General features: G+C 50.2%; 7 protein-coding genes across 7 annotated transcripts; 4 read left to right on the top strand and 3 right to left on the bottom strand.

The window, feature by feature from the left end:
• Positions 1 to 1407: 1407 nt before the first annotated feature.
• On the top strand, positions 1408 to 2374 carry N7515_005189 (uncharacterized protein; the record flags this gene model as incomplete). Its single annotated transcript, XM_056665933.1, has 2 exons — positions 1408 to 1605; positions 1664 to 2374. 2 exons carry the CDS (start codon positions 1408 to 1410, stop codon positions 2372 to 2374), a joined length of 909 nt encoding a protein of 302 aa, XP_056519529.1.
• A 321-nt stretch (positions 2375 to 2695) lies between these two features.
• Positions 2696 to 4750, bottom strand: N7515_005188 (uncharacterized protein; the record flags this gene model as incomplete). The annotated part of the gene is made up of 5 exons (XM_056665932.1): positions 2696 to 3372; positions 3430 to 3587; positions 3647 to 4238; positions 4296 to 4430; positions 4483 to 4750. The coding sequence occupies 5 exons, from the start codon at positions 4748 to 4750 to the stop codon at positions 2696 to 2698; spliced, it is 1830 nt and encodes a 609-aa protein (XP_056519528.1).
• A 1340-nt stretch (positions 4751 to 6090) lies between these two features.
• N7515_005187 (flavin reductase family protein) lies at positions 6091 to 6618 on the bottom strand (the record flags this gene model as incomplete). The annotated part of the gene is made up of 2 exons (XM_056665931.1): positions 6091 to 6501; positions 6565 to 6618. 2 exons carry the CDS (start codon positions 6616 to 6618, stop codon positions 6091 to 6093), a joined length of 465 nt encoding a protein of 154 aa, XP_056519527.1.
• A 1716-nt stretch (positions 6619 to 8334) lies between these two features.
• N7515_005186 (uncharacterized protein) lies at positions 8335 to 8647 on the top strand (the record flags this gene model as incomplete). The annotated part of the gene is made up of 2 exons (XM_056665930.1): positions 8335 to 8451; positions 8534 to 8647. The coding sequence occupies 2 exons, from the start codon at positions 8335 to 8337 to the stop codon at positions 8645 to 8647; spliced, it is 231 nt and encodes a 76-aa protein (XP_056519526.1).
• A 36-nt stretch (positions 8648 to 8683) lies between these two features.
• N7515_005185 (putative extracellular lipase) lies at positions 8684 to 10384 on the top strand (the record flags this gene model as incomplete). The annotated part of the gene is made up of 1 exon (XM_056665929.1): positions 8684 to 10384. One exon carries the CDS (start codon positions 8684 to 8686, stop codon positions 10382 to 10384), a length of 1701 nt encoding a protein of 566 aa, XP_056519525.1.
• Positions 10385 to 11172: 788 nt separating this feature from the next.
• On the bottom strand, positions 11173 to 13100 carry N7515_005184 (alpha-amylase; the record flags this gene model as incomplete). Its single annotated transcript, XM_056665928.1, has 9 exons — positions 11173 to 11451; positions 11504 to 11744; positions 11802 to 11948; positions 12000 to 12162; positions 12218 to 12446; positions 12513 to 12621; positions 12673 to 12788; positions 12855 to 12893; positions 12942 to 13100. 9 exons carry the CDS (start codon positions 13098 to 13100, stop codon positions 11173 to 11175), a joined length of 1482 nt encoding a protein of 493 aa, XP_056519524.1.
• An 836-nt stretch (positions 13101 to 13936) lies between these two features.
• Positions 13937 to 16042, top strand: N7515_005183 (putative glucan 1,4-alpha-glucosidase; the record flags this gene model as incomplete). The annotated part of the gene is made up of 6 exons (XM_056665927.1): positions 13937 to 14174; positions 14225 to 14511; positions 14557 to 14653; positions 14700 to 15337; positions 15393 to 15535; positions 15604 to 16042. 6 exons carry the CDS (start codon positions 13937 to 13939, stop codon positions 16040 to 16042), a joined length of 1842 nt encoding a protein of 613 aa, XP_056519523.1.
• Between the last annotated feature and the right edge of the window lie 179 nt (positions 16043 to 16221).

Genomic DNA, 16221 nt, shown 5'->3' with positions numbered 1-16221 from the left:
GATTATTTGTTCCCCGAAAGGTGTGAGTGGTTAATAAAGGAATAGCCGAACGGTTCGCCCTCATCGGAGACGGCCGATACGCAGACCAATATCTATATTACAAGCAGGCTGAGCAAATACTGGGCCGCGTAGCGTTGCAGTGCATTTGCATACATAGGGCAAGGCCGCATAGCATCCATTCCCCCGGGATCGGGCACGTCGCTTGGTATGGGAGACTTGTGACCGAGAGTTCGTGCATCTGAATGTCAGAGTGGTGAGTTCTTAGCACAATTTGTACCTGCAGTATTCCTCGAGGGCCCTTACATGGTTCGATGACGTGTTGATAATGTGGAAGCCGGTGCATCCTGGAGTTTTGCATTTTCTATGGCTTCGTTCTTGGCTTTCATTAGACAAAAGGGTTGACTCGAGATAGATCAGACGACCGGTGGAAATTATGTAAATCTGTCTCGCAACCCCGCTTCGGCCATCCGTGATGCACCAATACCCGCGATTTATATGGGGCCAACGACAAGATATGTCTTCTAATTGAGTAAACACGTTGATGCGGGGCATGTGTGAGACAATGTTGCCATTCCAGCCGGTGCTTATGCCATATTCGATGTCGACATCAATAGACAAGTGAGCGCTAAGGGCCTGATAAACGGTGTAGGTATGCGTCTTCTTGATGGCTAGATATTAAAAGCTATTGAATGGAATGTTCACAAATCATGGATGTTTTTAAGCCCATTGATCGCGCTACGTACAGCTGAGTTTGTGGTCAACGAGATTGAGCCGTCTGTGAACCAACCTTGAGGAATTAAAATTTTGTCATAGAGTTAAACACCAGATCAGATGCGGCACGTGTAGCAGTGGGATTACTGGAGCAAACTGGATATAGCCTTGCCAGTTGGTCGGAAACTCGCCAGTTGGCTGGAAGCTTGCCAGTTGGTCGAAGGTTTGCCAGTTGGTCGAAAGCTTGCCAGTTGGCGAAAACTCCCCAACCACGCGTCTGGAACTCCGCTTCACGTCAGGACATTGGAGAGTATACGTGATTACCAGCTTATCCCTCTTATAAACCAACCGAAGCGGATATTGACGAAGCGGATATTGACAACTGCGCAGAAGATCTTTTGATATTTTATCTTGAAAGGTACATATCAGTTCCAAAATTTTGAATGGTCTGTCTGATTAATTTCCCAGATTTATTGTGCCACTGACAAATTATGTACACAAGTTGCAGTATAGTTAACCAAAATAAACTTTAAGCTTCAGATCGATCGAAAGCTAATCACAGCCGCCGATGAGCATGTGGTCGGTCTGGCCCAGGAACGGTGGAACTTCACATACCTGGTGATGTCACAGATCGATGTCATCACCAATCTGCTGGACCGGCTGATAAGAATCTTTGACAACACCTACCGGACTGCCATGCAATTCGCTACAATCCGCTACACAGTCGCTCAAAATAAACCCTTTTCTCGCCCCATTCACTACGTTTCTATACCTCTCCTAAGCGCCATGCCCCCAAAGGACAACTACACAGACCCAGAGCTTCGCAGTGAAATCAAAGAAGAGATTCACAACAGCGACAAAGGCGGAAAACCAGGCCAATGGTCGGCGCGCAAGGTACTTACCAGTAATACACACTCTCAATTCCTGGTCATGGACACTAACCCGATGACAGGCCCAAATGATGGCATCCGAGTATAAGAAGCGAGGTGGTGGCTACAAGACCTCCAAGGAAGAAGGCCAGACAGAGTCGCAGAAACACCTCGAGAACTGGACCAAAGAAGAATGGCAGACGAAGGAGGGCTCCGGAACAGCCCGGCAGGAGGATGACTCCCGCAAACGGTATTTGCCCAAGAAGGCGTGGGAAGAGCTGGGTGAAGGGGAGAAAGAAGAAACAGACAAAAAGAAGCTCGACGAATCCAAAGAGGGGAAGCAGTTTGTTGGGAATACCGAGTCAGCGAAACAGGCGAGAAGGAGAGCTAGCTCTGAGGTGAAGGATGGCGGCGAAGAATCTCGTGACCGGGATGCAGAGAAGGATGAAGAAGGGGATAAAAACAAGGAGGGGGAAGACGAAGCGGGTGACATGGAAGAGGACAATAACAAAGTGAACGAGAAGGAAAATGGTGTTGGGAAGGATACCAGAAAGGACGACAAGGAGGACAAGGAGAACGAGAAGAACAAGTATAACGCACAGGAAGAGGAGGAGGAGGAGCAGCAGCAGGAAGATCTAGGCAAGGAAAAGGAGGAAAGGGAAAACGAGCATGAGAAAAATCCAGGTACCACGAAGAGAGCCGCAGGAGCTAAACGCAACGCGAAGCAAGACAAGGGACCAAACAAGAAACAGAAGGACAGCGAAAGGATGAAAAGCTTGAGGAAGAGAGACTAAGAGTCACCGTATGTTAGAGTGGAAATGAGGTGATAATTCATGGAAGAACGGTGTAGGAGATGTTCTCATGCCCAGCTGGCAGATGGACGATTCATCCTTGGGGATATCAGAACTACACTTCTACACAGGCACTAGAAATACTCCACTACATACTACAAGAGACTCCAAGGTCTCTTCAAATGAGCAGCCTGATTCCAGAAATTGGGTTGAATATTGATTTCCAATGGTGTATCCGTGCCCTTGAAAGGGGATCTGTTGATCTTCAGGTTCACCGCATCATTTCTTACATTACTCATCCTTATGTATTTCAAAAAGACCTCTCTACTTACGCTCCTCGTCGACATCCACCTGAGCGTTGTAGTTGCTGTCGGGCAACATGTTCATCTGGTCCTCCTCGGCGTCCAACTTGTAGTTGGTTAACCAGAATCCAGCGCCACCAAGGAAGGCGAGAAGAGCAACCAAAGTGTAGTTCCAAACCAGGAGGGGGTCCGTCGCGAGAGGGACCAGGGCCTGTCCGAGCGCAGCCGAGAAGGCGTTCATCATCATGCAGACGGCCTGTACGAGGGAACGCATGTTCTTTGGCGCCTTGGTGTAAGCGTACTCGAGAGAGGTGACGGAGGCAAGAATCTCCGAAATACCACCCAGAATGTATGTCAGAGCCTGGATCCAAACGGAGATGTCGGAGTATTTGCCCTCCTCCTCCAGACATCTGTTGGCGTCGGAACCGCAAGGTCCCAACTTGTAGATGTAGTGTTGAGTGACAGCGGCGACGACCATGCCGAGGGCGGCCATCCAGAAGCCGGCGGTGATCCTTCGCAAAGGAGAGAACTTGATGCCCATCTTGCGCAGGCCAGGGTAGACGAGCCGATCAAAGATGGGAATGAAGATAATAAGAGCAATGGGGTTCAGGTTATTGATGATATCGTTGGGAACACCTCCAAGTCTCATGGTAGCGGCCTGGGAAGTCAAGTTGTTCAGCATCTGGTTGTAAGCGAGCCCTAAGACAGTCAGTATGTAAAAGAGAGTGGTCGCTGCCAGGGGAAAACTTCACATACAGTACAGGGGGTACCACAAGAACACCCGGCAAGCAAGCAGTCCACGTCGAACTTCATCAACCCACGCATCGTCAAAATCCATCCACACCGGCTTGTTGGCCCCAAGAGCAGTGGGCTTGACAGCCGCCCACCTGTCGGTCTGGGATGATTTGCCGAACCTAAAGATGATATGGTCAGCATTTCATTTTTCTGTCGCCATTGGTAGACTGTAGCTTACCATCGCACGGGGTTCAAAGACCAGTGTCCCTTCATGGCCAGCATCGACAGTCTGAATGCCTTGGTGTAGGTGTTTCCAGTGGGAGGGGTCAAATGGTATCTCTTCTTGCATAGAAGCAGAACGGCGGGGCAGAGACAGAACATGGCAGTGGGGAGGAGGTAGGACAACCAGAAGCCGACATAACGCTCAGCGTAGGCCATGCAGATCTGACCGACGAAGGAACCAATGTTGACCATCATGTAGAAGTACATGTAGATTCGGGCAACGGTAGCAGCCGGGTCAACGATCACACGTTCACCAGTCTCGAGTGTTCTGATAAAAGGCTTGTCCTCGCGGTATTGCTCTGCAATCAGGGGGGAGATATTGGCTTTGAAACCACCGGTTCCCATACCCATGATGATCAGTCCAATGGAGAAGCATCCGGCTGCTCCGTTGGGGTTCTGAATAACCTTAGGAATGGCAGAGATAATCAGAATCGTGTGACCGAGAAGCGCGAAACCAATAGCAGTGAGGATGGTGCGGAATCGTCCCCAGTACTGGTCAGCGATAACGGCACCGAGAAGGGGCATGAAGTAAGACCAGAAAGAGTTGACTGGAACAATATATCAGTAGGGAGATAAATCGCAAAGCGGCTGGTCATAGCACTTACACAAAGTCAATCCAGTAGAGGCCTGTTGGCCCAAACCCAGAGCTCCCGGTGAACCATTGCTCCAGTCAGAGGTGCCTGCAACGAGAGCTCCAGTGGTGGATCCATCTGGCAAAGGTCGCTGGAGGAAATTGACGACTATTTTGGATTAGCCTATTTAGATTATCGCTAAGAGATAGGCGCTTCATACAAACGGCGGTGGTTCCGTAGTACGAGAAACGCTCGCACAGTTCCACAAAGGCAACGGTGTATGCCGACCAGGGAACCTTGTCGGAAATACGACGAAGTGTATTCAGCTCCTCATCAGTAGGATAGACCCGATCGAGAGCCTCATCATAAGATCCGTCGGTGCCGCTGGTCACAGTCACTGGGTCCAGCTTCTCATCCAGACCAATATCATGGGTGGCGGCGTGGGACTTGGCCACTTCAGCCAAATCGAGGGGATCGGAGGCATTCATCGTGATGTTTTTGTGGGTTCAGATCTATGAAAGATGAAACTCCCAGAAACGCACGAAGAAGGAAGAAGAAAAAAAAAGCAAGTGGGAGAGGGCGAGGTTAAGCAATTATATGGACATGGCGCGCTTGTCAGCATAGCTGTCAGTTAGCGAGACTCCATGACTTGCTAATCTCCACCCTGCCCGTTCCTTAGTTCATCTCTCACTTTTGCCTTCTGGAAAGCCGAAGGAAAACCGGGGCACTGTCTGTATCTGGACATGGCGGACGCCTAACATATCACGAAAAACCGTCAATAGCCGGGAGACCCTGCCTCTAGCACTCCCAGGATCAACTCTGTGGGATCTGTGCACAGTGGCGTTTCAATCAAGTTCCAATCCTATCAATCGATATAATCTGCTTCGGCAGTATCCGACTGGTCGCGTGTTTGATAGACAGTTGGGGGCGATAAACACGCGCCGGTAGCCACGGTAGCTTTGGTCGAAAAGAGTTTAAGATCCTGGAAGGCTAATAATTGCCAAGCCTTGCCTCGTCCAATCCGACAGTTACAGCGGGCTTGGCATTCCTAGAGGCCCCACTTCCGAGATCCTTGGCCCATGCTTCCTCGAGTTTATGCCGAGTTTGTCCCCGCGCCATGCGGCTTGGCTGGCAACCTACACTGTAACCCTGTCTACTTGGCTATCCTGGGCATCTGAACATCCTATCACAGTTGTCGACGGCTGATAACCGAGGTGAGATATGTACACGGAGAAGTGCTGAAAAAGGGCACATGGCCTCGATCCACAAATGGGCCTTCCTCCATACTCCTGTCAATTATACTCGGCAAGGATTGCACCTCTACGCACCTCCCTAATCTGATTAGAGGCAAAATTGCCACTTCGGGTCTGGGGAAAAAGTGAGACATGTCCAAATGCCATGGCCATGTGATGATAACCCAGATTTCTTACCCCCTATCTATTAGTGTTTACCCAACTTTCATTCAATAATGAATTGGCAAAGCTTGGGCCGACGGTCTCCCGGAGGTGTCGACCTTGTACGGGCTTATGATTGTGGCTGATTAGAATTCCCGCCCGGCGGACGGATAATTGGGTGATATCTTTTGATTGACTACTCCGTACATTTCATCCCCTGTCTTCACGCGATTGGACCTCCCGATTACGCCTTACATTTCCCTCTAGCCCGTAGAGGACATGATCCGACATCCCAGGGATAACCATATCAAATGTCTCCTTCACCACTGTATACTGATAGTATCCGCACCGAGCGATCGGTTGGGTCTTTCGAATGTCCAGTTTTCCATCCGTCAAAACCTCGTCTTTGATGTGAATGGCGATCACCCGGCCGATCACCACATCCACTGTACCCATGGGGGGTTGCCAGGAAGTCGGACGGTGGAATGATACTCGCACTCGAACTTCACTGGGGACTCTTGAACCATCGGGACGTTCATCAACGTCGCAGCTTCCTTGGTCACGTTGGCACGCTCGAATTCATCCACCCCATAGGGAACCTGTTCGGCGGATATATTCACCGCTTCGCGCAGGTCCCATGTCGCCAGGTTCCAAACGAACTTGCCAGTTTCCTCTGCATTGACCACCGTATCCTTGCGTGTGCCATCGACCGTCTGATTGGATGAGAACATCACGTAGGGCGGGTCGAAGGTTAAGTTATTAAACTGCGAGTACGGTGCCAAGTTGGCCTGGCCAGCCTTGTTTTGGGTGGATATCCATCCGATCGGACGGGGGACGACGCACGCCTGCATTCTTGTCAGTTGTCAAGGCCCGATATTCTATGTACAAATCAATGGTCGCAAACTAACCTTGAAAGGATCGTGGGGAAGATCGTGGTCTGTAATTCCTGGTTGGTAAAACATCTTGATTCTCGTGGCAATTCTTTGTTGTGCTTACCCCTCTTATAGCGTTGGTTTCATAGCCGAGTGTTTCTACCGAGAATATTATTCCGGACTTACCCCATACTACCCCATACTACCCCATACTAGCCATTACCTTTCTCCATTCACCTGCATGTTATGCATGGAGACACAAATAGTATTCCAAACTTCGAGATTCCACAAGCTGCGCAGCCACATAGCTAAGCCATCACACACCACGCCACATATTGGTGGCTTGAATCCTAAAAACAACCACCACCTAATAGTTATTGGGATTTTAATTTTTGGAGATGCAGCAATCTGCCTATTACAGTATTCATGCGTCCCATCCAGATCCTCAATGACGCACTCTCATCCCGCAGAGTATTTGAGTCTTGTCGACTGTCGACCATCACTGCCAATGTACCTAACGGGAGCGACTTGCCCGGTACTCAGTTGACCATCTACCAAGCATGTTTCTCCCCAGGTTCGACAGGCTGCGCCGTTATCAAGTGGTAAAGAAAATTGCCGCGAGACAGTATGTCGAGAGGCATCAAAGCTCGGACTTTAGATCAGGAAGCAAGCCGATTAGGTTTAGCGCGCCAACAATCTGGAGACTCGCAGAACTTTGGATCATGTGATACAGTCTGAGGTCTCAGGGGTAACAACGTGGATAGGAGTAGGACAATCAGACACACTCCTCTAGACCTCCTCCTTGTTTTCCTCTCCTATTATCTATAGTCCCGCTGCTCCCAGTTGCCTACCTGGGTCCTGGTTGAAGGCTCGCCGACAGATACGCGAACTCCCTTTTCACTAGTCATCAATGCATATCCTCCACTGTGTCTCCCCGATGACAGGCATGAATAGTTCTTTCGGTCCACCGTGCAGACTTCCTACAGAAATACGGGCTTGTGGTAGAGGGATCTGACACATCAAGTTGCGAGAAATACAGAAGGGACAGTTTTCATTCAATGGCATATAATGTGTTAGAACTCCTAAACCCATGGCCCATGGGTGGTTGCCACCCGTCGTTGCTCGGCTTCAGTGTCTCGGACTCGGGATCCCGGACTTAGCTATTATTGAGTTCGGGCCGGTCCACAACGGGAACGTTGGCGGAGGAAGCGATTAGGACTTCACTTCTGAGAAAACATATTCTCCACTGCGAAACCAGACTGAGTATCAACAAGGCAAGTCTTACTATGTTCTTGAAGGCTGCATTCGACATAAAGAATAGGCCTCCGAATGGACGGAATCCACGGGATAGTACATTTGAGTTGCATGTTACCTCCGAGTCTCAGTGGTCGCGACATGTATGGAGTAGTATGTTTTGATAAAGACGCGACCTCGTCCAGCGCAAAACGTACTAGTTCGGTTCATCCGGGCTGTGACCTCAACTGATCAAGGATTTAGGATCAGCCCCGAGCGGCACCCTCTGCACTCGGCTTCCCCAGACAGGCAGGGATATGCCACCGAAAAGAAGCTTCAGCTCGTCCACGGGTTTGATGTGGATCATCCGAAAATGGGCTGAACCTTGACACAACCTTGGAGGATACTATTTGTCAAACCCCCTTGCGTCAAGTCAAAGTCTGTGTGCACATTCCTCCGACTTGCATTCCTCCATTTCGTGCCAACTTTCTCGAGTGTATCCGTAGCCTTACTATCCAACCACAAGACTCACAGGTCAAATGATCATGCTCATTCCCTGTTCATGCCCCGCTCATGCCCCGCCCGCTCATGCTGGTGGCCCTGCAGGTTATCGATAGCTTTGCACCAGCTAACGACCGCATGACCGGTGTGCGGGCTGAACTCTTTGTCTTGCAATGCCACTCAGGCATAGTAAGTGCACGATCAGTAGGGAATATAACAAAGCACAAGTCCTTCAAAATCGTGTTCGTCTTTCTGAAACCTATCCATCCAGGCTTTATATTTGGAGCTAAGGGTGGGGAAAAGATACATTCTGGATACTCCCTTGTTGCCCACTCGACACGAGGATTGCAAGGCAAGGGCCGACGGCAACTTTCTCGTGGCTTGAAACCGTTTTCTGTCCACTTCATGCAAAGGCGTCATGATGCCTTCCCCGTTGAGGCTGGTCTTGTTGCTTACTTTGCCAGTGGTTCTGGCAGCTCCAGCGCCACACAAACGAGCTGCTAATCCGATCGTGATCATTCCCAACCCAGAGGCCACCGTCGTCGGCTTCTCGAGCCCGAACAAGGTTGACAACTTCAATGGCATACCCTTCGCACTGGCTCCGACCGGATCGCTTCGGTTGAAACCACCCCGGCCAATCCAAACCTCGCTCGGCAATTTCCAGGCTACTTCCGTTGCCAAGTCCTGCCCGCAGTTCCTTTTCAGTACCGACACAAAGGAAATTCCGAGCTCTGTACTCGGGAAGCTGGCAGTTATTCCCATTTTTCAAACAATCACCCATGCAAGTGAAGACTGTTTGACTTTGGATGTATGCCGTCCGTCGGGGACCAACGCCGACGCAAAGCTACCGGTGGTGGTGTGGATCTACGGCGGTGGATTTGAGCAGGGCTCCACGGCGAAGTACGATGGCTCAAGCTTTGTAGCGAGTTCTGTAAAGCTACAAATGCCAGTCATATTTGTTGCCATGAACTATCGCCTTGGTGGGTTTGGATTTCTTCCGGGTGCAGAGGTTCTTAAGGATGGCTCAGCCAACCTCGGGCTCTTGGATCAACGGCTGGCCTTGAAGTGGGTTGCAGACAACATAGCAGCATTTGGAGGCGATCCTTCGAAGGTCACGATTTGGGGCGAGTCCGCCGGAGCCATCTCCGTTTTTGATCAGATGGCTTTATATGATGGCGATAACACATACAATGGGGCCCCACTCTTCCGCAGTGCGATCATGAACTCCGGTAGCATTGTGCCTGCCAATGATGTTGACGGCACGAAAGGACAAGCGGTCTATGACACCGTGGTGGAGAATGGTGGCTGCACTGGGGCGAGTGATACCCTCGCGTGTCTACGTGGGCTGGACTACACCAAGTTCCTTAGTGCTGCCAACTCCGTCCCAGGTATCCTGGGCTATAACTCCGTCGCCGAGTCATACTTGCCCCGCCCGGATGGCATGGTCTTGACCGAATCAGCAGAGCAACTCGTCATGAAGGGAAAATATGCGCCGGTTCCATTCATCATCGGTGACCAGGAAGACGAAGGGACTATCTTCGCTCTGTATCAGAATAACCTGACGACAACCGACCACATCGTCGACTATCTGCAGAGTCTATATTTCTTCGATGCCTCGCGACAGCAGATTGCAGATCTTGTCGCGACATATCAAGACATTCAAGAAGATGGCTCCCCGTTCCGCACAGGGTCATTGTACAACTGGTACCCACAATACAAACGACTTGCGGCCATTTTGGGAGACCTCTCGTTTACCCTCACACGCCGTATCTTCTTGAACTACGCCCAGGACGCAAAACCTGATGTTCCCTTTTGGTCTTACCTCTCGTCCTATGAGCATAACGTCCCCTTTCTGGGAACATACCATGGATCTGATATCGCTCGAGTGCTCTACGGCGTCCTGCCAGACTATGCATCTCAGTCCCTGCACTCATATTATTTGTCATTTGTGTATGAGCAGGACCCGAACGCAAAGGCTGACAAGTACATGAATTGGCCCCAATGGGCTGACAACCACTCATTGATGAATTTCTTCGATGATCATGGCACCTTGTTGCGAGATGACTTCCGTCGGGATAGTTACGATTATATGATGGAAAACCTTGCTTCCCTACATATCTGAGTGGGAATGGGTGGAAAAGGGGAAATTGAGCTGGAAGGGAACCTGGAAGTTCACGAATTATGTCTGCATGAATGACGTTAATATAGCATACCTTAGCTAGCATTTCTATATACAATTTTTATAGGTGTTCCAACCTAGATAGTGACCAATGATATTTCCAGCGCTAAATGTTCTCACCCAAATGCCCAGGTGCTTTCCCTAGCTACTACATGGGACAGTATGGGTCACAAAAACCGATATCCAAGTCGCGGTCGCAGTAGCTGAAGTACTTCCAACACATGGAATTTCCATGGGAGTGTCCGCGATGGAACCGTGGAAGTGGGGTGGATACGGTGGGATCCCAAACAGTGCAAACATGCCGAAGCACATGACCTGCATAAGTTTTTGTCGAAACGACGTTGCTAACTTGCTCCTTGGTCCTTGCCAAGACAGGCCATGTGATCGGACTTATTCCCTGAAGTGTTCCCTGCTGCGGAACGGCACTAATATGTTCCGGAGAAGACAAGTGGAAGAGAATCTCCATCCACCAAATTATTATTATTCCCTTCTGTACGGAGTAGAAATAACAGTATGGTGTGGGTAAGTTGAAAGGCATAGATATCTGATTTCTTGGCCGCTTTAGGGAGTTAAAATAGGAAAGGCGTAGTGGAATTGTGGGAACTTGATGGAATCGACTCCCATGGGACGAACTACCGTGTAATGGGAGTGAAACTCCTATTCCCGTGGGATCTGTCAAGGCCTAGGTTGAAGACTTGAAGTTGGGGCGGTGGCTCTTGTTGTGGCAAGGCTTAGCCGCATAGACCACTGTTGCCGACGGTCGAGGTGAGCACAAGTACACGTGGCTGTCCAGATGCCATTGGTACGGCGATGTTGCCGTTGGAATCCACCGTGATGGATGTGCAGGTGTACAACTCGGTCAATTTGGCACCAGACGAGTACCCGCTCCCACCCAGTGACAATGTGTAGGATGATCCGGAAGACCCGGCGTTGGAGAGCACGGTAATGACCGGTGAGTTGGATCCCTTCTTCATGGCCAGAGTGTGATTATCTTGGTAGAAGGGGACATTCTGAGAAGATGTTAGTTAATTTCCGTCCTAGTATGTCTGCCTGAATACTGACCTTGTAGGTAATGTAGCTAGAGTCTGCGGAGACCGCCAGTTTGCGGATTTTGTTCGTAGTCGCAATATGCTTGTACAACTCTGCCGTGGTAGAATACTCAGAGAGCCAGACGGCCTCACGATTATATGGGTCGTTGCCACCACTGTAGTGTTGCTCCTGACCAGCGTACACGATGGGGATACCGTCAGACAGGAACAGGAACGAGATTACATTCTTGGCCTGTGAATAGTCGCCCGTGTAGCTATGAGAAAACCAGAGTGAGCGTCGGGAATACGGGTATCATGGAAGTACTGTTCACCTTGGGAATCGTGCGTTATCGTGATTCTCGATGAAGTTTCCAAGCAATGTTGAATCTTTGCAACCGGATTTGACAGTGTTGATCATGTTGTAAAGGTTGCTAATGCTGCCACTGGATGATTGGAATGCATTCAGCAGCGGATAGTAACTGCATAGTTAGCATCATGCTTCACATTACGATGAATGGAAGCAATCTCACATCGGATAATTCAAGACGCCGTCCATGTAGTTCTGATAGTCGCAGGTGTAAGATGGATTTCCATCGAAAACTTCTCCAACAGAATAGACGCCTGCAGCGGCATTGAAGTCGGGCCAGAAAGACTTTTGGACATGCTTCACGGTATCGATGCGCAGTCCGTCAACTGAAAAACATCACTGGTCAGCTTAGCTCTTTGAGAATTGAGGAGCCCAGCTTACTCGAGTACTTAGACACCAGCTCAGAGACCCAATTGTTCCAAAGATCCTTCACATCAGTGCGATATGTGTCCAGGTCCGGCAGGGACACGGTGTTATCACCCAGCCAGCAATTCTCAACGTTAGACTGGTCATTGTAGTCACTGATCGAACAGTAGGAGTGGAAGTATGAAGAAGAGTTGAAGGGTGAGAAAACGCTGTAATCCACACTACTTCCGGCGCCAGCATACCCCTATTGATATTATCGTGTTAGAAACAGCCTAGAAACAGCATTGAACAGGCTTCCAGCACAACCTACCATATGATTCGCTACAACATCAACCATCAGATACATTCCTCGAGCGTGTAGCGCAGCTGAGAGTGCCTTCAGGTCATCGGATGTGCCCAAGTGTGGGTCGACATTGTATCTAGTACAGTGTGTGAGCAACCTCCCGACATGTGGAATGTGAAAAGCCTACATATCTTGTTGCCAATACCCATGGAAAGCCTCGCCCACACCAGTGTTCTGCGATAACTGCTTTGTCACGGGAGTAATCCAGATGGCAGTAAATCCCATTCCCTGGATATAATCCAACTGAGACGAAAGTTAGGATACAGAGCTAATACCGTGCTAGGTTCGAATAGGCATTTGAGGGCATACATGGTTGATGATACCGCGCCAAGTACCACCGCAATAGATCTATATTCATGGTTAGTCTTGACCAGGAGGGTGAAAAGGGGCACATACTCTTTCACCGACGTCGCAGCCCGCACTTGTCGAGTTATCCGATCGTCCAAATCGATCTGTCAACAGGAAATATATCGACTGTGGGCGCCATTCAGCGGGTGACAAGGCCGTCACTATCTGCCCCAGCAGCAAGACTGCAGTCAGAAACAGATACCTCATTGTGGCAGGCAGGAAAGGCGAGATATGTAATAATAGTGAGATTTGAGTCTTTGAATACTCTCACAGACCCCGCAGTCAGCTCTTCAATTTATATCCTCAACCTTGTACATTGTCCATCTTAATAAAAATTGCAACAACAACAACAACCACCAAGGCGAAAGCTCCCGATCTGGTAAAGACAGCGACCCCGGGCCGAGACACCCATTCACAGGCGTCGATAAAGTGGAGATCTTACCGTCATCAGGGCAATAAACTCGGTCCAGTCGCAAGTAGTCTCCAGACAAGTCTGTCAGCACCGGAGTAGCCCCTGATGTGTCAGGAATGAGCTCTTCGGGGTTAATCCGAGTTGCTGATTGGTTGTTGTCGCCCGTCGACAGGGGACGGGGATTCGGCGGACTGGGATGTCGGGGATAAAGAGGCAAAAGTCAACTTTCAAGAGTAGATCGTTGCTGTTGAGTCGATCGGGCAGAGTTCGGTCTTTCATGTGTCTCGGGAGATATGCGATGCACCTCCGCACTGAAGACAGTAATGATGCACCTCATCCTTGACAAAATCAGAGAACAAGCTGACTATTTAGACGAAAGTCATTAGTCACTTTTCACCGGACGATGGCGCAGAACCGAAATGGCGATGTCCGTTTGGCAGACCGCGCAGACACAGACCGATTTCCAGGCAAATGAATTGGATCTCGGCATTCGCGACCGAGTGAATTTCCCGCGCGAGATGCGTCTACTGTGTAGTCACCTGCATACACCTGCACCAGATCACCTGATTTACGTATAAAACCCACGTTTGTCCCCGATGGAACTCACACCAACTCATCTTCTATCCCCGCGATGGCTCGTTTTTGGATTGCGCTTTGGGCGCTGACACTCGGCCATGTTGTGATCGCATCACCGCAGGGCCAACTTCCCCTGGCTCCTCGTTCTACAGGCGCCTTGGATGCATGGCTGGCATCTGAGACCACTGTAGCAAGACAGGGCATTCTGGATAATATCGGATCGGCTGGTTTTCATGCGAAGAGTGCAAAGGCAGGCGTCGTCGTCGCTAGTCCGAGTACTTCCAATCCGGATTGTAAGAAGAGTTCAGCTGGTGGTCGAGGTGGTCACTGACCAGCAGTATAGATTATTATACCTGGACTCGCGACTCTGCTCTGGTATTCAAGGCCTTGATTGACATGTTCAAGAACGGCGATACGGATTTGCTGAGTTTTATAGAAGAATTTATTAACTCGCAGGCTCATCTTCAGACTGTGTCCAATCCATCGGGCGGACTGTCCGGTGGGAGTGGATTGGCTGAGCCCAAGTTCAACGCCGATGAAACTGCTTTCACCGGCTCTTGGGGTCGACCTCAGCGCGATGGACCAGCCCTACGAGCCACCGCGTTGATTTCATTTGGACAGTGGCTAATTGTAGGCATCCAGGATGTGATCGTCGGACATTGCTGATTGGCGTAGGAAAATGGATACACCAGTTATGCCACCAGTATTGTCTGGCCTGTCGTGCGGAACGATCTTTCGTATGTTGCCCAGTACTGGAATCAGACTGGATTCGGTAAGTGAACTTGGACCCACACTTGAACAACTCCTGATGAATTCAGACCTCTGGGAAGAAGTGTCTGGCTCTTCGTTCTTCACCATCGCGGCTCAGCACCGCGCCCTGGTAGAGGGAAGCGCGTTCGCCACGGCAGTGGGTTCATCATGTCCTTACTGCGACTCCCAGGCACCACAAGTACGGTGCTTCCTTCAGTCCTTCTGGACTGGGTCTTACATCCTGGCCAACTTTGGCGGCGGTCGCAGTGGAAAAGACGCAAACACAATACTCGGCAGCATTCACACTTTCGATCCCGAAGCCGGGTGCGATGACACCACATTCCAGCCCTGCTCAGCACGAGCACTCGCTAACCACAAGGCCGTGACCGATTCCTTCCGGTCGGTCTACAGTATCAACTTAGGTATAGGCGCTGGCAAGGCCGTGTCCGTCGGTCGATACTCAGAGGACTCATACTATAGCGGTAACCCTTGGTACCTGTGCACCTTGGCGGCAGCCGAGCAACTGTACGATGCTATTTATACGTGGAACCGTATTGGTTCTTTGACGATCACTTCAGTGTCTTTAGGCTTCTTCAAGGATCTATATAGTGCCGCTGCTGTTGGTACCTACCCCTCATCCAGTCCAGCATACAGCGCAATTGTTAGCGCTGTCAAGATATACGCCGATGGATACGTCGGCATTGTGGTATGTATCTTTATTCTACCAAGACATAGGGAACCTGCCACTGATATACACCCAGCAAAGATATTCTCTATCCGATGGGGCCATGTCCGAACAGTTCTCCAAGTCGGATGGCTCGCAACTGTCAGCCAAAGACCTGACTTGGTCCTACGCAGCGCTTCTTACCGCCAACGAGCGTCGAAATGCCATCGTCCCAGCACCGTGGGGGAGACAGCTGCCAGCAGTGTTCCAGCCCAGTGTAGTGCTACTTCTGCCATTGGAACTTTCAGCAGCGCGACCAACACTGCCTGGCCCGCCACATTGACTAGCAGATCAGGAGGCGGAAGCACTACCAAGACAACTACTACCACATCTACTATGACGACGACGACAGACATACCATGCACAGCGCCTACTAGTGTCGCAGTGACATTCGACGTCATTGCCACTACCGTCTTCGGCGAGAATGTCAAGCTTACTGGATCCATCTCCCAGCTTGGCGCCTGGGATACGACTAAGGCTATCGCTCTGAGTGCTTCGTCCTACACGACCAGCAATCACTTGTGGTTTGTAACTGTCACACTGCCTGCTGGAAGTACCTTCACCTATAAGTACATTCGAGTGAAGAGTGACGGCACTGTTCAATGGGAGAGTGACCCAAACCTGTTGTACACTGTGCCTACAACCTGTGGCACCACGGCTGCCACGTTAAGCGATATTTGGAGGTGATGGGCATAGGGAATGGAGTGGAAAATGTCGGGATCGGAAATGTTCGATTACCTCAGGGCTCAGGCTAGCTCTAGGTCAAGAGCTCTGTTACCTTTTCCACATCTCTCGGGTTCTGTTGTCTTTTCATCGATTGGTCGTTAGAATAGTCGTTTATATAGTCATGATGCAGATGTCTGGTC

Source organism: Penicillium bovifimosum (genome assembly GCF_028826915.1).
Source record: "Penicillium bovifimosum strain IBT 22155 chromosome Unknown utg000005l_segment0_segment0, whole genome shotgun sequence".
Classification (NCBI taxonomy): Eukaryota; Fungi; Ascomycota; class Eurotiomycetes; order Eurotiales; family Aspergillaceae; genus Penicillium; species Penicillium bovifimosum.
Note: the sequence above shows the minus strand (reverse complement) of the source record. Positions and strands in the feature narration are given on the sequence as shown.